The sequence below is a fragment of the Syzygium oleosum genome, unplaced genomic scaffold (assembly GCF_021117445.2).
Source record: "Syzygium oleosum isolate NSW1041296 unplaced genomic scaffold, Sole_v2.1 Sole_v2.17, whole genome shotgun sequence".
Classification (NCBI taxonomy): domain Eukaryota; kingdom Viridiplantae; phylum Streptophyta; class Magnoliopsida; order Myrtales; family Myrtaceae; genus Syzygium; species Syzygium oleosum.
Genome location: NW_026607501.1, coordinates 1,520,643 through 1,543,412, shown reverse-complemented (window position 1 = coordinate 1,543,412; position 22,770 = coordinate 1,520,643). Strand labels below are relative to the sequence as shown.

The 22,770-nt window shown below is 39.0% G+C and overlaps 3 protein-coding genes and 1 pseudogene across 3 annotated transcripts in view; all 4 read right to left on the bottom strand.

Annotated features, from left to right (window-relative positions):
* The window catches only part of LOC130140207 (ABC transporter F family member 3-like), a 52,426-nt pseudogene extending 45,866 nt beyond the window's left edge, over positions 1-6,560 (bottom strand).
* LOC130134646 (putative disease resistance protein At3g14460) overlaps positions 1-13,549 on the bottom strand; it is a 75,979-nt gene extending 62,430 nt beyond the window's left edge. Inside the window, exon 1 of the mRNA XM_056318995.1 lies at positions 13,411-13,549. The gene's annotated coding sequence lies outside the window, so the exon portion shown is untranslated. The remainder of the gene's footprint in view (positions 1-13,410) is intronic.
* LOC115669613 (putative disease resistance RPP13-like protein 1) lies at positions 6,700-9,371 on the bottom strand. The gene has a single exon (XM_030590778.2). It carries the CDS (start codon positions 9,234-9,236, stop codon positions 6,837-6,839), a length of 2,400 nt encoding a protein of 799 aa, XP_030446638.2. The 5' UTR covers positions 9,237-9,371; the 3' UTR covers positions 6,700-6,836.
* Positions 9,352-10,480, bottom strand: LOC130140274 (putative disease resistance RPP13-like protein 1). Its single transcript, XM_056319286.1, has 2 exons — positions 9,424-10,480; positions 9,352-9,374 (listed from the first exon to the last, which is right to left on the bottom strand). Exons 1-2 carry the CDS (start codon positions 10,478-10,480, stop codon positions 9,352-9,354), a joined length of 1,080 nt encoding a protein of 359 aa, XP_056175261.1.
* Positions 13,550-22,770: the final 9,221 nt, after the last annotated feature.

Below are 22,770 nucleotides of genomic sequence, written 5' to 3'. Positions count from 1 at the left end.
ATGACCTCCAATCAAGTTTAAATCTCACATCTGCACCTTGTAAAAAAGTAGAGACATATTTATTATTCACAAAAGATGATTATCCAGTAAGATATTCAATTCAAATTTCTTTGGAAAATTTTAACGAATACCTGTCGGGCTAATTATAGCAACTACTACCAATACATATAACTACGATTCCAGCCATCTCCTTATAATCAATCTCATAAAACAAATTGCTCGCCCATCAGTGCAAGAGCTATCTGTGGTAAGATTTCTTTTTTTTTTGGTAAGGATATCTGTGGTAAGATTTTTCTCTCCTCATTATGCAAGAAAGATCAAATGCCACTCAATAGAAGAATAACCAGCTTATACCTTTGACTCAAGTATGTGCACATCATGCTGATAATCTTCTGGAAGAAAACACGGTCGAAATTTGTAATGTCCTCACCATCCACACCTAGAGCAAGCAAATAAGATGATGTAAATACCCTTAATTAGCATATGATTTGGATTCTCAGTAAGAGCTGCCAACCACCAATTTTAAGAACCGTCTTAGTCGGTAAATAGACGAAACACAAAGTCATATAGCTAAGGAAACCGGAAAAACTTCAAAGATATCGTGTTGCATCATTTAATTTATCTCCATCGTGCTTCCTATGTTTAGAAATGATAAAGCGCATGACGAACCATAAACAGCATTGGTGGTAAAGAAAACAAAATCCCACCAGAATCAAGCTAGATAGAATAGGCAAGTTCGAAAAGAAGGGAACTTCAAATCGATGAAGTCGAGAGAGAGGCTAAAACCAATTCCCAAGTCACTCTGCAAATGCTAATTTTTGCTCCTGAAACAGATTTAGTTGAGCAATATCCCAGCCAAAAAAGAAACGGGTATCGAAATCACAAATCCAGCGAACCTCTTGAAATCGATTCGACAACTCAAAAAGCACAACGAAAGGGGCTTGGCTAGTTAGGCAGACGAAGTCAAGCTGGCATCAATCATCTATATATCCACTCATCAACTGTACTGGATGATCCTAACCAAATTTCTCCGAAATAGGCCACCTAGTGGCTAAAATGAGGATTCATCTCTCGAACTAGTTCTTCTTTGACTCAATTCATCGACACAAAAACAGCAGGCAATTGATGAACAAGTGATATCACCAACAAAAACTTAACAAGAAGAAACCGTGCTACCTCGAGAATCGACAGCATGCAATCGGAATTTGCAGGAGCTCGATCGGATTGAACCTCTGAACCACAATTATCTTACACCAAGATAAGGCAACCGGCTGGGTAAGTAAGGCCAAAAGAAAAAACTACATGGAGCAACAACTGATCCATTAGTAATCAAGAAAAGGGGGAAACAAATAAATACCAAACATTCAACTAAATCGAATAAGTCCATTGTAAGAAATAAATGAACTGGCATTACGTAGTAGTGGAGCTTCACCGATTTGTCATCTATGGTGTGACAAATTCAGGATGAACAAGTTACTTAATCGTAAATGGTAAAACCATCTGGAAAGTCATGTAAAAATTGATTTACACGGCCAAAGTTCAGAGCAAATTCTTTACTACTTTTGCAAAGAAAACACACCGAGTCTTGTAGACATACAGCTTGACGAGTCCTTTGTCCCTTCCTTAACCTCTACTTCTTGAACGGAAAAATAACGAAACCTAATTTGGAGTTAGTTCTTACTTTACTCAAACAAACCGAACCGACGTTCATTTTCTCTTTCGTTTGACATGCTTATCTTATATAAGTCTTAAACAAGTTGACGTGTGTTTAAGTATGGTCAAGTTTGTCTTAATTTAGTGAGCTCAATATGGCGTCAAACTAATCAATCAAAAGATTTTATACATAATAACGAAAAAGAAAATCATTTGAGTGGTGATCTCACTCATGTAAATCAAGGAATCACCACTATATCTGGTGGCAACTTCTTGTGACAGCAAACCAGAGGGACTCCGTTTTTTCTTTTTTTTGTTGCTTAAAATAGTTCGTCTTAGACTCTTGTGTCCATACTATTTTCGTACTTCGACTTTTTAAATTAAAAATTTTATTTTATTTGATTTTCTGATTGACCAAAGTAATTTCCTTTGACAAGCTTTTTTTTTTTGGTAAGGATTTTGACAAGCTTTTTTTTACCACTCTAAATAGTGAAAAACGAAAATAACAATTTTCGATTAAAATATTTTTCTGCAAACAAACAAAATCCTAGAAGAACTTTTCAAAACTCAGTCATAAAAATAATGCAGGGTCACATCCCTCCGGATTTTACTTATATTACAGATCATCCTCTTAGAACCAGAACTTTTTACGAATTTATTTAAGCCTCAACCATATAGTTACTATGAGTATATGCAAGCATGGTATAACTTTTTAAATCAGAAACATTTTGATCATTCATGTTTCTTCTTCTTTGATAAAAATTTTCAGAAAACGAGTCCTATTTGGTTCCAAGACTGGTTTAATCTAATTTGGTCCAGGTTCTCATATTTTCCCTCCATAGGTTTCAAATGGATACAATTACTTCTCTCGAAATATTCAAGAACCTCTTCATCTTCACATGTTAGATCTTGTTCAGTAGACCGTGGCATGCTCTATTCTTGAAAGATAATTAGAAAATTAAATGGTGGTCAAAATTTGCCCCTCCATTTGCAAATGAAGAGGCGTTTATGGTTCGCTGCAAATCCCACTCGGTCAAAGTCGCAGACTACCAGAACAAACTCAATTATTCCTCAACAAAGGTCAACATCAAGCTCCACTTGCAGCCGCTCAAGATCAAAAGTCTCTGCTAAAAGTAGTTCGGGAGACAATGTCTCAAGCAGGGTCTGACGATGTAGAAAACAGTTTTGCTCCTCAACATCAAGATGATTGTTATGGCATAAACCTCATGAAGCAAGCAATAATTTTATCATGTAACAGAAGTGTCCAATAATAGAATTCATGCAACAGTATTCCTCAATGTTGTATATCATGAAGCCATAGTAGCAAGTTTCCTCTTTGGATAAAATTTCCTTCATCTGCTCAAACTCAAACTCAAGATATATCTTTAACATGTGAGGTCACGAGATCGAAACCATTTGCGATGGTAGTGCATACATCTCATTGCGTCAGAATGGTTCTGGACCTTTGGCACCTTGATGGGGTAATTGTGATGGGGCTTGCCTACTTCAATGAATTGGTCATGAGTGGTGCTAAGTGACGACTTTCTCGGAATAAGAATATCTCATTGCAGACGCAAATCCTCAAAGCAACATCCAGATGGTAGCCACGGCTATCGATCCTCCCTCCCTTCCCCCTCCTGCACAGGAAATATAATATGTAGGTCTGCTAAAAATGTTGTCAAGAGATGGAGTAGGTATTTGAATAAAAGAAAGATAAACTTTAACCTTTGATCAGGCAACCAGTTTGTGAATGGGTATTGACCAGCAGGGCTCATCAAAATCTAGCTGTCACATTCGCATATTCAAACCTCTGTTTTCAGTAGCGTTCGTTCATCTGCACCATAGCAGTTGGAAGAAAGAAAGCTTCTTATTTCGATTATTGACCTGAGCATGTTAAAAGGATATTATCTAACAAATCCAGGCATTTATACAGAATTTCATTATAGTACTTTTTGGCTAGGCAAGGCCTACATTATAGCTAGTAAAAGCAATTCTGTACTTAGAGTTGAATATAGAGTTTAGTTGACTGTGATAATATTTTCATAATTAATTCTCCCGAACAGTGCCAAAGAATGAAAATAGGGAAAATATATTCATACAGCTTTCTCAAAAAATAGATTGTCTTACAAAATAATTTACTGTGCTAAAATGGTTCTTTCGCAAATGATTAAATCATTTTACTGTGCATGGGAAAGCTGACTTCCGTGGCGATAGAGTATCAAACTTCCAGGGGCACAACAAATGGACTTATTGCTAGGACAAAATGCGCAAAGAATCATAAATTATACCAGGACTGCAATCCCATCTCAGTTCTTAAGCTATTGCAAATGATACTGCATGCTCAATGCCAAAAACTTGGACTCATCCTTTCACGAGCCCTTATCAAGTATATATGACAAACGAGGGCCAGTGTGACTGTGAGTCCGACCTGTATATCGCAACAATCCTCTCTTCGTCCTTTTTCGCTTTCTCTATGTAGCTGAGCCTCATTTTCTGTTTTGTAAGGTAATGTGAACCCATCGAACCATTCTCTCTTGATGTCAATAACTAGATGCACCTTATTCAAGGAAAACTGAAGCACCTTCCTATAGTCCTGGAAATTCCCATGGAAAGGCGCCACCTTGACTTGAGAAACCAGCCAGACCTCATCTGAGCTTCCAGCCATTAGATGCTCATCGTGACTAACCTGCAAATCACGGCGAAAAGAGGGCTGTTATCCGTGAAAATGATCCATCATTGGTCAAATTGAAGTATTTTGACAAGAAAATCAATCTCACCATCAGAATTCCTGATTGGAGCAAGACCAGACCTTGAATGAGTGCCTCCGCCACATCCAAATCCTACGGTTGAGGATAGGCAAAAATGCAAAATTCACAGTCACTCATCCTTAGACAAGAAACAAACAATTTGCAAAGATAATACTTTAGCAGTCATTGGTCATTAAAGTAGAACTTGAAGACCAAATTTATAAACAAAAGTAGGTCCACAACCACATTAACTATGTGCAGAGCCCAATATTTCCTATAGGCACAGATATCAGAACTATTTGGTATAATGATTACTCTAATATGAAAAAACTGATCAGGCTAGCATAACTGTTCTATTCCGAATATTTTCCAAGTTGGAATAATTAGATTGGTTTATGTTCCATTATAAGTTATATATATGATGACAGAGGCTCTCTGTAGCTGTAATCACTGATTGGTTCTCCTAAAATTTCAATGTAAGAGCAGATTTTGATAAGTTCAATTAGTGCAAGAAAAATAATAAGCTAACTGAAAAGGCAATTGAAGTCATAAGATGGAAAAAAATGAGTAAACTTACCAGATGATTGGATGGCTCATCAAGCAAAACTATGTAAGGTTTCTCGAAAGTTATCTTGGCAAATGCAGCTCTGCTTTTCTGACCACCTATTCATATGGTCAAAGCACCATGTTATATCTGCAATAAAATCCAAATAGCCTCGGAGTAGTACACAGTGAACTACAATTCAGATTACAAATTGACTAACCTCTACGAGAGCTTCTAAATTTCATGCGAAAATTGCTGCAACAAAAAATTTACATATGCAACAGTAGCAAGAGGGAGGAGATGTACCAGACAAGGTATACATTGGTTGAAGTGCACGATTTCCAGTTACACCAAAGTAACCCAAGTGAGCTCGAAGCTTTTCTTCCTGAACTCCCTACAGGAAGAATGCCACATAAGAAGGTATTTTCAGATAAAATGACACAATGTATGACGAAATCATTTTTCGCAGTGGAGTAAACGCAAATGCAAACCCAGAGGCAGGCAGCATATCATTACAATCTCAACGAAACAAGCATAAGTATAATGGCTGAATATTTCTAGCAAGCTGTAAGCAATAGTTCCTAAGCCACCAGAGATCAAGACCCAAACGGAAGGTGATTTATGGAATATCAATGCTGTCATGAATAGGAGTTGTATTGAAAGCTTGGAGCCACGAGCTGCCTCAGAATATTATCCCAGATCGACTGCTTAATACTACGAAGGATCATCATCAACAAAAAGAAGGTTCTCGATTCTAAAGAAAATCATAAAAAAAAAATACTGCATCCCCTTTCTTCACAATCACATCACAGCTTCCACATAACTGATCATTTTTTTAGATTTTGAAAAAGATTATATTCACTAGAAGAAAACTTAGAACATATCAGTGCACCAAATAAATTTCATTGTTTCTTCTCTTTCTTTTGGGATAAATTGCAAAAAAAATGACATAAAAACCATCGACAGCATTAGCCCTACCTCAACAATGTTCGCAAATGATCCTTCCAATAGATTTTGCCAATGCAGACTACAATGGTCCCTGCAAAACAACTAGAGTGAATGAGCTAGGGCACAAGAAAAAGATGCTGTGAAGAGAACAAACAACGAACGCTGAAAATGCAGAGGAATATGATTGCAGAACGCTATGATTCTCCGTGACTCTCGTGCTAGGCATAGTACATTTTTCATTCACAATTTGTTTGGGCATCAAGCAGAGTTGAAGATAGGTCATCAATATAGCAAGAGGAAGATCCAACCCAACGAGAAAACCCACCCGAATGTCCGTCTTTGACCTTCAATGGCTGGTTTTTTGGAAATTTATGGGAAACATCTCCACTGGAAAGTATCAATTTGTATTAAGCATCGAATCAAGGAAGCAGAAATGGAAATCGATGCCTCCAAAAACCATAAAACTCACCCGAACCCTAGAAAACCCACTGTGCATGGCCGAATCAATTCACTGGATCCGATCGCCATCAATGACGATGCTCGGGATGTCTTGGATGAGGGGCCAATAGTCGCCACCGAGGTTTGAGCATTGGTTTTTCAGAATCTCGCATCCTCCTATCCACAATTGTTGGAGGGAGGGAGGGAGGCCATCGTCTGGCAAGTACCTCAACTTCGGGCAATCGTAAATCTCTAAATATTGGAGAGAGGAGAGATGGTTGCGAAGACCGCTCGACAGTCTTTCCACGTTCTTCATCTGGTAAATGCCAAGAGAGGTTAGAGAGGAAGGGAAGAGAAGACTCCACGCATCCTCCTCCTCCTCGTTCTCCTCCGAAGGAAACCGCACCTTCTCTCCCTCCCCTCCCATGCTCCTTCCGTCAATTCCCAGACTCTCGAGGGAAGCGAGCATGTGTAAGCCCCATTCTCTCACTGGTTGCTCCAGATTCTCACACATTCCAATTATAAGGTGCAGCAAATTGGGAGGAAAACCTCCTTCGGGGAAGCGTTTGATATTTTGGCAATTGATAATATATAGATACCTGGAGGGATGAAAGACGATGCCACTGATTTGGTAGAGACTTTACCTTAGGACAACTACGGAGCCAGAAACACGACAGGGTGAGGGGAAGGGGAGGGAAGTCCTCTATCTCCAATGCTAGACAGCCACGTATTTCCAAACGAGTGAGATGGGAGGGCGTGCGAAGGCACTGTGGTAGGCTTCTTAGTTTCATACAGTTGTTAATAGTTAAATATTTCAACGATTCTATGGCAATCTCTTCCATCGACTCCACTCCCTCACAATCACTAATTTGAAGTGTCTTTAGAGCAGCAAGTTGAGGCATCGAGTTATTACTGGTGGGGTCATCGGGAGCAATGATAAATCCCATGAGTTTTGGACAATTCGCAATAACCAAATTTCTGAGGGCCTGCATTTTGCTCGAAAGTTTTTCTAAACTCATGCAATTCCTTAATTCCATGCTTTCAAGGTTGGAAGGAAGCTCTATCTCTTTTTCTCCTGCCACAAAAGACGTGAATTGAGCACAGCTTTGGATGGCTAATTTCTGGAGGCAAATAAGATTTCGCGTTTCATTTTCATCTTGCCACAAGTGTGTTAGCTTGTCACAGCTTGTTATTTGAAGCTCCTTTAGCTTGACCCAACCACTCATAAACTCATGATTAAAGCAAACGAGATCTGCAAGATTTTCAACTCTGAGAATGGTTAAAGAAGTTAGGCTGACCAAGCACGTTAAGATCTCCTTATTACAATCCTCAAGGTATAACTCGTGGAGAGATGGAAGATGAACCATGCCGGTTAAGTTATTCAAATGCGGGCATGAATGAATTTCAAGCTTTATGAGAAGATCAAGTTGACAAGGCAATGTCCCGACCAACGAAGGACAGCTCCGGACAACAAGATGCTGAAGACAGGAGAATGGGAATTCTTCCTTTGGGTCCCCGGCATAACGACCCCAATCCTTCCATGCCAACATCTCTTCAAACTTCAAAGTTGTTAAGGTCGAGAAAGGCCTTTTACCACCATAAAATTCAGAGCCTATCATTCTTACTGCATGTAGACCTTTAAGAGATAATTCCTTAAGTGAAGGTAGTTGTCCAAGTAGGGGCAGCGACGTGACATTAGGACAGTCTCGCAAGTACAAAGACACTATCTTAGAATATGATGGACTATCTAACCAGGATGGGAGTTTTGCACCACCATAGTATGAGATAGTGAGATTTTCAAGATGAGTGTGAGGTTGCAGAAAGTGAAGCACTTGCGCTTCACGCTTATCATTCCGCAAATTTCCAAAATCTTCACCCCAATGCAAGGCTAAGTTGCTAAGGCCTTGCTTTCCTGACAAATTAGCATCAACCGCGTCTCTCACTTCTTCCACCTTTTGCAATTCTGATATGAGTAATTCTCCTTGAAGATGTGGCAACTTCTTTAACTCTTTTAACTGTGACCCTTTCTCTATTCCCACCACAAACTTGGACAAGATAGTAAGATTCTTCAAATTACTAATACCCAATGGCATCTCTTTTAGACTTTTTGTATCTCTAATGTCAAGAAACTGTAAGCTGACCAAGTTTGTGATACCTGAAGGCAACATAGAAAGCTTTCGACAACCTCTCAATATCAAAGCTTGTAATTTGCACAAGGTGCTAATTGACTCGGGTAGCCATTTGATATCAGTGTACGAGAAATTGAGATATCGAAGATGTTTTAAATCACCGACACAATGCGGTACCTCTGTGATGTAACAATGACATAACGAGAACACCCTCAAGTACTTTAAGTTTGTTAGCACGTCATGTAGCACCTTGTTGGAAATACAGAAAGAGCCCTCACTAGATCCAACACATCCTAGAATTAAACTTCTTAGTACCTTCATTCCGTGACATGCTCCCAGGCATTTTGATGTAACATGCCATGTTGTCATGAATGATGCATAACGAGCTTTCTCTAGAGATGCATCGTCTTCATTACTTGCCAGCTGAGAGTCCCCTGATCTATAGCATGTCCCACCCGCAATTGACTTTGCTAGATCATTCAGAAGATCATGCATTGAAAACTTAGATGCATCGACCCTTGATTGTTGAAGAAATGATCTCGATACTAACTCATCGAAGTGATCTTGTCCCAGTCTCAAGATATCCTCATTTGCCTTTTGTCCATCTAAAAAGCCCTCTGCTATCCATAAGAGTACCAGCTCATCCCTCTCAATTTCATAATCCTTGGGAAATACCGCACAATAAGCAAAACATCTCTTCAAATAAGAAGGAAGATGGACATAGCTCAATTTCAAAACTGGGAGTACCTCATCTTTTTTCCCTTTGGAAGATCCCATATTCTGTTATTTAAGATAGCTTTCCATTTATCTGGATTCCTTTCGTTACATAGGACACCACCCAACATCTTCGCTGCCAAAGGTAAGCCTTTACATTTTTTAGCTAATTCCTTGCCTATTCTTTCAAGATCTGGGTGGCTTTCAAAATTTGTTGCTCCAAGAGCATGAAAGGTTAATAAGCTTGTACAATTATCAAGGGACAGCTGCTCCAAATGATACGGTGAAGCTCCTCTTATGGAAACAACGGGAAGGTTGCGAGTCGTGACAATGATCTTGCTTCCCTTGGCCCCCGCTTCAAATGGCTTTAAGAAGTCAGTCCATTTTCCGTAGTTCTCATTCCATACATCGTCTAAAACCACAAGAAACTTCTTCCCGGATAAACTGTCCTTCAACTTAACTTGAAGTCCGTTAAGATCTTCGCCCTCGCAGGACAACCCGGTGATCGACCGCAAAATAGTCTTTGTTATGTCAAAAACATCAAAAACATCTGACACACAAACCCATGCTCTCGTCTCGAAATAGCTTTTCACTCTAGCATCATTATACAGCCGTTGAGCCAATGCCGTCTTTCCAACACCACCCATCCCAACTATGGGGACTATGCTCAGCGTGGCATCAGAATTTTCGACCTCACTGACCAATCGTTCGAGTATCTGTGCTTCTTCCTTCTTCCTGCCAAAAAACTGAGTCTCCGGCAGAGAAGTGCTAGGGAGCTTTTGGTTGGTGTAGTAAGATTTGCCCACAACATTCTCTCTCAAGCTTAAACGATCCTTCCTGATGACAATATCTTCCAACCTGCCATTGATCTCCTGGACCTCGGTTTCAGACACGAGCAAGCACGGGTTTAGATTCGATCTGGAGGATTTATCTTGGCCAAAGCAAGAGAACTTCCAATTTATCCGACCTCTGCTTGTGCTGGATTTTGCCCCCGACTTAACCTGAGTGGCTTGGAGCGCGAGCACATCGAGCAAGTCTTCCATGTCATAGGCCAAGTCCCTAACATCGTCCAACCACAGCTTCACTAGACAATTACTGCTCAGTTGCCTGTCCTCTGCATCATCCAGCACTGCATTGATTGTATCTAGCGTCTTCCTCCAATTATTGAGCAGGTCGGTGCTGATTCCAGAGAAGGGCGGTGCTCCTTCCCTTTGCGCATTGCTCAATCCCAAAGAAGCTAATTTGTCGAATAGGACCTGAAAGAAGGAAGCCAAGACGGAACCCAAAACAATCTCTACAATGGCCATGGGTGAATCAGTCACTGTAGACAACAACAAAGGTTATGGTGAATCAAAGCGATAATGACCTAATAGAGAGAGAAAACTATGAAGTCGAGGAAGACCAAGACTTTCACCTACCAAAGAGAGGAAACGAAGATCAAGACTTTCGAGGATGCTTTCTATCCACAAGTGCTTGTTTCGTAATATTTAGAGATTATCCCAGATATTCGTAGTTTCCACAATCATATATCTGTTCATGTAAATAAACCATAAACTCAAGAAAATCAAGACCTTACCGGGTATGATGAACTTTTTTGTCGTGAAAGTGAAGCAAAATTGACAAAGAGCTGATGGGAAAGAAACTTTAATAAAATCCAGGAAGACAAGACTTATGGAGACTGATTATTATCTGACAATTAGCATTGATTATTGTTCTCTTGCTCAAAATCAACTAATTTTTGTCCAACTTTTGTCATTTTTAACCATGTTGTGATTTTTCGTTCATTAATCTCTATTGTACTTGTCTGTCGGAATTATGTCTAGATTTTCATTGATCTTTCCAAATTTAAGTTTAATAAATGAAAAAAGAGCAAAAAGATAAACTAAAAAAGATAAACAGCAAAAAACTGATAAAGAAAAAAAATGCAGGAATGGGGCGATAATACTTTCGTGACTTGCGGAGAGTTCCACATCACATTTTTGTTTTGTTTTCTTTAAATGAAGATGCAATCTAAAGCTGTTAACATGCATAAAGATTGTCCCAGATTTTCCAATTTATAACATTTGATTTATGAAAGGAAACGTGCAAATATTACAATTAATAATAATCCACTCCAAATGGCCTAGATGTGCATGATAATGCTTGCCCACGAAAATTCTAATTTTTCTAATATAATTGTCATGATACGAATATAATGCAATTCTATCTTAATATGTAATGAAAAATCATAAATTAGAGGTCAATTTTGGCTCGAACAAGTACGCGTGCAGATGTATCACCTCATTAAAACAACTAGGCCAAATTAAGATCAACAAATCACCATGAATTATGCAATCAAGCCACAACTTTAATCTGGCCAGCAAGTACTTGACATCAACCTCCCTTGCTGCATCAGTTTTGAGGGAAAAAGGGAGCAAGTAGATAGATGTCTCTTACCTATTTCGAGTAGACTTCCTGGAGTTGACCGGAAAACGGGTTTAGATCAACGAGTAGGCAGCTTGTTGTGACGACTCACGACGCCACTTAGCGATGATCACGGCAAGGCAGTGGTGGGAACGTAGCAATGAGGTGAGGACTCCGGCTTGACCACGGCAGCAGGTGAACTGTGATGGGCGATGGGCCTATCTCGTGCTGAATAACGGCTCTATCATGCCCAGTTTGAATGACAAAATATGACTAGCGATCTGGACAAATCAACAACAGCAATCCAGCAAGCACGAGCGCTAAGTTCGGATGAACAGGAGGAGAATACTATTGAGCAGGGGGACAAGCACTGGATTCGGCGGTTCAGTCTATGCGTGTGAATTCAGCTATGGCAATGCGTGGCCACCGCTTGCAACGACGAATAATAATATCAATGGAGATACGACTAGAATAGCAGATCAAAGATGTTGGTGATTGGCGACAATCAACATGCATGCAAGACGGGAATTGAATGAAAGTGGAGTCTCTAGGTGTGAGTTTGATAATGATGATGGTGGTGGTGGTTGAAAACAATTATTGGATCACGTTCGCCGATTGTGACCAAAGATCGGTCCCTTCAATGCTAAAACAAAATGATTGAATTGGTAGGACCTTGCCTTAGACTTTTTTGTCACCATGTCCCATCAAGCATAGCATTAAGGACTTGACCCCTCCGAGGACGATGACCCACCATCCGCCAATTGTTAAAGGCCTAAAAGCTACACACGATTGATAAAATCATATCTTGTTGCTTGATTCAAATAAAAATATTCGCCCGTTTTCCATTCCAAAAGAAGAGCCCTTAAGACTCGTATGGTGCTACGAATTGTTATCATAAAATTAGCCCATATTATTTCGGATACTTTTATCAATCATGTTTTAAATATCGAAAGTTATAAAAATCAACAAGAGTGGAGAATCTAAATATAATTGTCTTGATACGAATATAATGCAATTCTATCCTAATATGTAATGAAAAATCATAAATTAGAGGACAATTTTGGCTCGAACAAAGAGAAAAAAGAAAAACTAAAAAAGATAAACAGCAAAAAACTGATAAAGAAAAAAAATGCAGGAATGGGGCGATAATACTTCGTGACTTGCGAAGAGTTCCACATCACATTTTTGTTTTGTTTTCTTTAATGAAGATGCAATCTAAAGTTGTTAACATGCATAAAGATTGTCCCAGATTTTCCAATTTATAACATTTGATTTATGAAAGGAAACGTGCAAATATGACAATTAATAATAATCCACTCCAAATGGCCTAGATGTGCATGATAATGCTTGTCCACGAAAATTCTAATTTTTCTAATATAATTGTCCTGATATGAATATAATGCAATTCTATCCTAATATATAATGAAAAATCATAAAATAGAGGTCAGTTTTGGCTCAAACAAGTAGCGTGCAGATGTATCACCTCATCAAAACAACTAGGCCAAATTAAGATCAACAAATCACCATGATCAAGCCATGCAACTTTAATCTAGACAGCAAGTATTTGACATCAACTTCCCCAAAAATTTTGTTATTAAACTTGCAATCGGGATTATAGATAGACATGAAATCGGTTTAAGAACCAAATTTTTGTTGCTACTGTCGCCTCTTCTTTTGCTCAAAAGATTGCTTTTCCCTCCATTAATTGAAAGATTTCAGAAACGATATGGGTGGTTGCTCTCATGTAATGAATGTCTACCGGATGCTTTAGTGAGCGAAGTTCTGGCTGCATCGGTTTGAGGGAAAAGAGAGCAAGTAGATAGATGTCTCTTACCTATTCCGAGTAGACTTCCTGGAGGAGACCGTTGAACGGGATTAGATCAACGAGAGCAATCCAACAAGCATGAGCGCTAGGTTCGGATGAGCAGCAGGAGAACACTGTTGAGCAGGGGAGGAGCATATGGTGAAGCCAAGTGATAATGAGATAATGGAGAGAGAAAACTATAAAGTCCAGGAAGACCAAGACTTTTCACCTACCAAGACATGAAATGAAGACCAAGACTTTTCACCTACCAAGATATGAAATGAAGACCAAGACTTTCGAGAATGCTTGCTATCCACAAGTGCCTGTTTTGTAATATTAAATTATCCCAGATATTTGTAGCTTCCACGATCATATATATTTCTTCATGTAAATATACCATAAACTCGGGAAGACCAAGACTTTACTAGACATCATGTACTTTTTGGTCTAGAAGGCGAAGCAAGAGTGAAAAGGAGCAAATGGGAAGGAAAGTTCAATAAAATGCGGGAAAACCAAGACTTTGCAAGACACAAATTGGCTTTGGTGCTTCACTTTTTAAAAAGACAAACCAAAAAAAAAAAAAAGCAAAAAACTGATAAAGAAAATAAAATGCAGGAATGGGACGATAATACTCTTCGCGACTTGCGGAGAGTTCCACTATACATTTGTTTTTTTTTTTTTAATGAAGATGCAATCTTAAATTACTAACACGCAAGATATGATTTTTCTTCATTTTCCAATTTGGAAACGTGCAAATATGACAATTAATAATAATGCACTCCAAATGGCCTAGATGTGCATGATAATGCTTGTCCTAATACTAATATAATGAAACTCTATCCTAATATGTAATGAAAAATCTTCAATATGCCCAATTATGCAAATATGGACACCCTTAAAATTGTGAATATAACTTTCCCCAAAAATGTGAATGGCTAATATGCAATGTCCTAAATGTACAACACCTAATAAATCTACATGTGGTTTTATTAAGCATGCCCCCTAATATACAAATCTAGAATGCAAGGAATGTATAGGCAATGTAAACATGAATTTACACGTGAAGACGTGATCGAGAGTGACCTAGTGATATGCAATTTCATGAACACCGACGGCAAAAATATTCAACAAATCACCATGAATTATGCAATCAAGCCATGCAACTTCAATCTGGACAGCAAGTATTTGAACATCAACTTCCCCCAAATTTTGTTATTAAACTTGCAATTGGGATTATAGATAGGCATGAAATCGGTTTAAGAACCACAATATTGTTGCTCAAAATAATGATTGTGCCTCAATTAATAGAAAGATTTCAGAAAGAATAGGTGATTGCTCTCGTGTAATAAAGGCCCACCAAATACTTTAGGTAGCAAAGTTCTGGCTGCATCGGTCACGGAAATGGGCGGCCACCGTTTGCAACTACAAAAGACAATATCGATAGAGCTACGACTAGAATCGGTTTGCAGGGGATTGGGCAGATCAAAGAGGGTGGTGTTGAATAATCTACGTCCTACCATTGGCGGTCAAGCAAGAAAAATCAAAGTTGGCCTCCGAATCTTAGTCAACTTTGCTTAATAAAGAAGGAAGAGAAACAGGCCGTGAATCAGGCTCCAAGCTGTCACTTTTAGAAAACAAGTCGACAGATCAACATGCCTTAGCCAAACCTTTCCTCTATTAGATAACAAGTTGGCCTACATGCTCCGCGTGAGCGCACAATTCATATGAAAGCCAAGCTTTTCCTCTGTTATTACTTGAAGTGAAATGGTGTTATGCCTTGTTAATACGCAATGTGTATGTGCTAATTATTGCTATCCAGGAGAAGTCACAATCATGCACTATCGGAAGCATGTATCCAAATGATTCGCGATTTGCATTTTAACTGTATAATGATTTTGAAGCTGAAAATCTATACCCAAAGGCTCGAAATTATGTCAAACTCCATCATTACATGGTAATCGTGGCTGAGGATTCTGCAACTAGTGATCTCATGCCAGCATATGCCTCCCTGGCAGCTCCTTGAGCATCGGGAGCCAAAATCGCGTCGAAGGATCACTGCTGAAGTGGATGACTTGAGCAACATATACGACCATGAAGGTCAAAGTTGCAGCAAGGAGTAGAAGAGCTAGAGAAGACGATCTGGTTAGGGTAGAACAATCCAACCGGTTCAAGTGATTTCAGGATCAACACAATGCAGAAACAAATAAGATGTTGAATTTTAATTGCCTTCGTAATATTTTGGTAATATAAATGTTGATAGTTCGTGCAAAGGTAGTCAGGCTGTTGTGAAGCGGGACGAGCGGGTTTAACAACTTATCAAACAAGAACGTGCAATCCCTCTAATCGAGGTGCTCTCCCAAATCTTAATCGCTTACGACGTTGAGAAATATACTAAAAGGTAGTTGTCACTAGCCTATTTAAGTAGGCAAGGTACCAGCCAGAGAACGTTCTTTTTCCTACGAGCTAGAGATCCTAAGTTTGGAGATTTGATTACACTAATTACTTATTAGGTGATTTGTGTCATCTTTATCAAATTATGGATTCTAAGTATTCTTCAATACGTGTCTATACATGCTTGTTTGATTGAGATTGACTCGAAAGTGTAATCTACTCGTCGAACGAAGCTAAAGAAATCGAGTCACGATATTAAAATAAAGAAAACAACACAACACATCAAAATGACAATAAAGGACGAATAAAAGTAAAGTGTGAAAAGTAAATTCGATACGAGACGAGCAAAGTATATGCCGCCTCATTATTAAGTTTGGGGACATGAACCTGTGAGCTAATTTTCGAAGTCAAGTCAAAGTCTAATTTCGGCTAAGGAGAATTACCTACGGTTTCACTAACGATATTAAAGACGAAAACATTCAACGAACTAAAGTAATACTATCATAAAAGCAAATAAGATTTTTTTTTATCTTATTATTATATTCTGACCAAAAAAAATCTTATTATTATTATTGTTATCCTCATCCTCATCATCATTGTTTTTTAATTTATTATTTATTATTATTTATCTTTTCTCCTTTAAATTTGACAATGATATGTTTGTTCATCTTTAAACAGTGATAATTACTAGTATTCCTTCTTCTTCTTTTTTTTGTGTAAACTCAACAAGATTGACGGATACCAGATATTTTACTCGAAAAGTGATGGGAAGTGGGCTGATGTAGTGGTGGCCACGGGCCGGTTTCGGCCCGGAACCGGACCGGTCAAACCCGGGCCCGGACCGTTGACCGGGCCCACGGTTTGGAACCGGGCCCGAACCGCTGGCCGGCCCGGTTTGACCGTCCGTCCGGCCGGTTCCGGCCGAAACCGCCCGTGGCCACCAACAAAACTTCCCATCACTTTTCGAGAAAATATCCGTATCCGTCAATCTTGATGAACCGCTGTCGCCGGTTCGAAAAAAAAAAAAAAACTAAAAACCGCGCAGCAGCAGAGTCGCAGAGTCGCACTGCACTCACTTTGCAGTGCAGTGACCGTTGGCCTAACGGGCAAAGTTTTTTAAAAAAAAAAAAAAAAAACCCCCCGGGCCCCCCCCCCCAGGCGCCCGCAGCAGGGCCTGCACTGCAGGCCCTGCTGCGGGCAAAATAAAAAAAAAAAAAAAAATCCCCGCAGCAGGGCCTGCACGTCTGCAGGCCCTGCTATGGGCTTGCGGCCCGTTGGCAACGGGCAAAAAACTATTAAAAAAAAAAAAAGATAACCATTGCAAAATTGCAATGGTTATCTTTTCTTTTTTTTTTTAATTCTAAATTTTCTTCTCATTTTTTTCTTATAAATTCTCTCAATAGTCGAAATTCTCTCAAATTCTCTTAAATTCTCTCAATTTTCTCAATACACGCAATTCTTTCTTAATTCTCCCAATTAATTCACTCAATTCTCTTAATCCACTCAAAAAATGGCAAGTGGAAGTCGAGTGCCAACTGGCAAAGGTAAGAATATCGCGACGGAATCCCATCATTCTTTTGATCCTCGTGAATATGCAGATTTTCAAGATGATGAAATCAACATTTTTCCCGATGTGGAGCGCGTCCCGGCGCAAGAAAGTTTTCATCCTCCTGCCGAAATATCTACAACAAAGGAAGTGGAACGGGAATTTACATCTGACATTTGGAATCATTTCACGAAAATGGAAAGGTTTGATATTGGTCAAAAAAGGTATGATATAATTTGTAAATATTGTGGGAAAATATATAAATATACAGGTGGACAAGGATATGGAACATTTAAACGACATCTTACGAGCAAACATCCAACCGAAACGGGAATCGATATCGGGCAACAACAAATTTCCGGGTACGTCAATCCTAACACTTTCCCTTTATTTCGTTTTAATGAAAAAACTTATAAGGAAGAATTAGGCAAATTTATTTCCGTTGAGCATTTAGCATTTAATTTTGGAGAAAGATTTGGTTTTAATGAATTTGTACAAAAAGCATGTGCTCCACAAGCAAAACGTGTTCCTAGAAATTCAATTAAACGAGTAATTAAAGATCTTTACAAAAATGGAAGAAAAGATTTACAAAACTTTTTTATGCAATTTAATGGATGCGTGCATATAGGTAGTGATATTTGGAGTGATCATTGGCAAAATCATTCTTACATGGGCATAACATGTCATTGGATAGATGACGAGTGGAGTATTCAAAAAAGAGTTATTGCATTTAGAGTTTTCGATAATAAGCATACGGCAAATAATATTTATAGAATAATTAGGCAAATTTTAGAAGAATATTATTTGCTTAACAAAATTTTTTCAATTGGTTTTGATAATGCTGCGGCAAATACCGCTTCAATTGCCGATTTAGAAAATATTTGTAAACCCGCTTTTGGTGGAAAATTTTTTCACATTAGATGTGCTTGTCATGTTTTAAATTTATGTGTACAAGATGGTTTGAAAACTCTTGATATTTTTCTTCAACCAATAAAAACGGTGATTCAATTTTTATGGAAACATCCCTAGAAAATGAAAGAATGGGGTAGATTTTGTAGAGAAAATGGCAAAAGGCCAAAAAGATTTCCAAAAGATGTTCCAACTCGTTGGAATTCTACTTTTCACTTGCTTAATGAATCTTTAGCATATAAAGATTTATTATATGCATTTATTTCTAATAATATACCTGAGATTAATTTATACCCACAAGAGTGGGATATTTGCCAAAAAATTTTAGATGTTTTAAAGGTTTTTAATGATTCAACTTATACTTTGTCCGGTGTTTATTATCCTACTACACATTTATTTTTAGTAGAGTGTACTAATATTGTCGGAATTTTTGATGAATATGAAAATGATGTTGAATTGCAACATACTATAGTTGCAATGAAAATGAAGTGGCTACATTATTATAGGGAAATTCCCATTATTTATTTAGTTGCTTGTGTTTTTGATCCGCGTTGCAAATTGGATGGCTTAAATGATTTTTTGCGTACGTATTATCAATGTTTACATTATGATGCGATAAATGTTACAACCATAATACGTGAGGTTAAAAATGTAGTAATAGAATTATATAATGAATTTTATGCTAAATATAATTTAGGTGATATTGGATCTTCTCGATCTACGGAGATACAAAATGACAGTACAGGTAAAATTAGTAGAGGGTACCAACTTTTATTACATAGACAAAAAAAACAAAAGGGAGTAATAGGAAATATTTCTGAATTAGAGATTTATCTAACCGTTTCATTTGAGTTTACTGAATCCGAAGGTGGTACAGATTTTTTAATTTTGGATTGGTGGAAGAGGCACGCAAGCCAATATCCAATCCTTTCTCTTATTGCAAAACAGATTTTTTCAACCCCTTGTTCCACAGTTGCGGTCGAACAAGCATTCAAGGCGGAGGTAATATTTTGGACGAACATCGTTCAAGATTATCTCCAAAATCAGTGCAGATTCAAGCTTGTGTTGCTGATCGGACGAAGGCTCAATACCGCAAAAGAGATAGATCGGAATAATGAATCCGAATTCTTTAACGACGAAGATACTACCGGTACGTGCACGAACGGAATAGTGACGATTGAGGGTAAAAGAACTATTGGAGTTGGCAAATATTTTCGGGAACCCTTGTTTCTCATACCGGGTACGCCCACGTGAGCTTAGGGAAACCGAAATATAATCCGACGACATGTGACCTCTGGTCCCCTGCGCACGGAATGCTTAGGTTTTGGGGTCATTTTAGGGCATATATATTGTGCTCTTTTTTTTTATAAATCGTTGTAACGAATTATAATGTGCTAAATGATAATTTATTAAGTTCAAGCCCTCTCTTGTCTTTTTGTCCCCAAATTTGATTACAATTTACATTTTAATTACAATTTTATATTGAATAATGTTCCGTCACCGGAACATTAACTTTTTAATTTTTTATTATTTTCTTTTCTTTTTTTATTTTCCTTTTCTTATTTTTTTTTCTTTTCTTCCTTCGCCGGCCATAGCCGGGCCGGCGGAGGAGGTCGCCGGCCTCGGCGAGGCCGCCCTCGCCGCGTCGGGGGCGAGGCCGACCTCGCCTCGCAACCGGCGAGGCCGGCCTCGGCCGGCGCCGGCGAGGCTCGACCTCGCACGCAATCGGCGAGGCCGGCCTCGCCGGCCGGCGAGACTCGAGCCGCCGGCGCCGGCGAGGCCGACCTCGCCCGCTGACCGGCGAGGCCGGCCTCGGCCGACGCCGGGCGAGGTCGAGCCTCGCCGGCCCGGCAAGGCCGGCCTCGCCCGGCCCGGCGAGGGCGGCCTCGCCCGAACCGCGAGCCGGGCCGAGGCCGGCGAGCCCCTCGCTCGAGGCCGGCGACTCCGCCTCGGCCCCGGCTATGGCCGGCGGAGGAAGAAAAGAAAAAAAAAGAACTGCCCACAACCGGCCCTCGAACCGATCGGTTCAACCCGAACCGGGAACCGGAACGGCCCGGAACCGGACGGTTCCGGTTGATGCTTGGCCATGAACCGGAACCGCCGGTTCCGAACCGGAACCGGTCGGTTCCGAACCGTGGCCATGACTAGGCTGATGGGTGAGCAAGGCCGAATTATGCAAGTGTAACAGCCTTAATCCATTCTTTTAATGTGGTACTGTATATTTTTGATCTTTTCTCTAACTTTAATTGTATGACTTGGAAAAGATGTTAGAGATGGGCACGAAGATGATTTCGGGCTCGACACCAGGAGAAAGTATTTGGTGGTTGTTGAGGGGCGTTTGGAAAGTTGCAAAAAAGTGAACATTTCTGATCTTTTATTCTCAGAATCAGTTTGGGACAAGAAATTCATTTTTTAAAATTTTTGTACCCGGGAATAAATTTACAAAAAATTGTTTCCAGAATCAGTTTTGGAACAGAGTCAAGAAGCAAAAAAAGGTAGCTTCTTGATTCTGGAACAATTTTTCCATTTCTGATTCTTCTTGGTTTTCTTCTTCCTTTTTGGTTTGTTCTTCTTCTTCTTCTCGGTCTGCCACCGTTTGCCGGCGACCGGTATGTTCAAACTAATCCCTAAAATTTTGGTACATGTTCAAACTAATCCCTGTATTATATGTTCAATGTTATTTTTCCATTAATTTAAGTTTTAGGGACAATATGAAATATTTCCATATAGTTCAAGGACTAGTTTGAACATGTACTAAAAGTTTAGGGATCACATTGAATATATTAAAAATTTAGGCATCACATTACATATTGAGCTAAAGTTCAGGGACCACATTTAATAAATTAAAAATTCATGGATTATACTGTACATTGGATTAAAGTTCAAGGACCATTTACAACATTTTTCCCAAGGAAAGAAAAATGGTTAATATCACGGAAAACCCCAAATTGGTACGCCTATGACAATTTTACCAAAAACTAATTTTTTGACCACGAAAAATACTAAGCTGGTACACCCGTGATAAATTTACCCTCAGTTAGTTTCTGTTAAATTTTACCATCAAATTGTTGAATTTGATGACACATGACAGTTAATAGGCGTACCAGTTTGGGATTTTACTCCTCTATTTGTCATATGTTTACCAATTTGTGATTTTTCGTGGTATTAATCCAATTTAATAGAGGGTGTATCTGTCACAAGTGTACCAGTTTGGGATTTTTGGTGGTCAAAAAATTAGTTTGGGGTAAATTTGTCACATGCGCACTAGCTTGGGATTTTTAGTGGTAAAAAAATTAGCTTAGAATAAATTTATCACGGGTGTATTAGTTTGAGGTTTTTCGGGCATTAACCCGAAAAGAAAGAAAGACGCGAGAGGATAAATGGAGAGAGAACGAAGTAACGTGGCTTCGAAAGGATTCTAGGAGGCTGAGTCACCCACGCTCGCAACAGAATCCGTTTTGCACTCGTAACAGGATGGGGCGGAAGGATATTCATTCGGTTCTTCACGGAGAACAGAAAAAGCGAAGCAAAACTCTCTCTCCATGAGAAACTCTCTTTGCTGTGCTCCCTCATCCTCTCTCTCTCTCTCTTTCACGAAGCTCTTCACTAGTTCTCTCTCTCTGATCTCTGATCACATTGGCCCTTTTCTTTATTTGGTTTCTTCTTCTTCTTTTTTCTCGTCTGGGACAAACTGGTGTCTCTCTTTTCCAAACAAATAATAGTTTATTTGACAGATGGCCGACTAGTTATTTTGCTAATTCAAGGTGTTAGTTGTGTCTGTAGTAGTGAAATCTGAGGTGGAAAAAGTGCGATTCTAAATTTTTTGTATTGAAAAAAAAAATTCGGGCAAGTTAGGGCACGAACATAAAGGGGAGCCCGAAATCTCAGCCGAACCTATTTCGATCGAAAAAAATCGGCTAGTCAAATCAAGGTCCATACGGGCTTTCAAGCATTTTTGCTCACCCTATAAAATAAGTGTCATGCTAGATAAAGTGCTACATAGGGGGAACCACCTCTTGAACCTTATAAGGGCCAAATGCTACATGGTGGGAATTACCTCTTGATTCTTGAACCCGTGGGGGCCATAAAAGTATTGAATATATTTGAACTTTATTAGAATGATCCCTCAAATTTTAGTTTTGAAGACGATCTACACACAACTACCAAATGATAACTCTAGTGAAGTCAAAATTAATAACAATTAAATATCTATGGGTGAAATAATTATATTTGGCATAACAAAATAAAAACCATTTGAATAGCTTCAACGATTGTCAAACAAACTTCAAGACAGTTTGCAATAATGCTTAACGAAGACTTCTATGTAATTTAGAGAAGAAATGATGGTGGAATAGGGAAATAAGTTTCCTATAATTGATCTTGCCCCATTGATCTTTTTATCCTTTTTGACGGACTTCATGCTGATGCTGATTCCACATTTATTTAATGACATGACGAGTGTCACATAGCGAGCCATTTCATTTCGTAAGAAATTCTAGTAAAGTCTCCGTACATGTAACGTTATTCATATTTCAACGTCTTGC

What these genes read in the sequence shown, in the direction of transcription:
- LOC115669613 (XM_030590778.2), bottom strand. Translation starts at nt 9,236, where the DNA reads ATGGGATCTTCCAAAGGGAAAAAAGATGAGGTACTCCCAGTTTTGAAA.
- LOC130140274 (XM_056319286.1), bottom strand. Translation starts at nt 10,480, where the DNA reads ATGGCCATTGTAGAGATTGTTTTGGGTTCCGTCTTGGCTTCCTTCTTT. An exon ending in GCAGCTGTCCCTTGATAATT is followed by an intron (nt 9,375 to 9,423) that starts GTACAAGCTTAT and finishes AAATTTTGAAAG; the next exon opens with CCACCCAGATCTTGAAAGAA.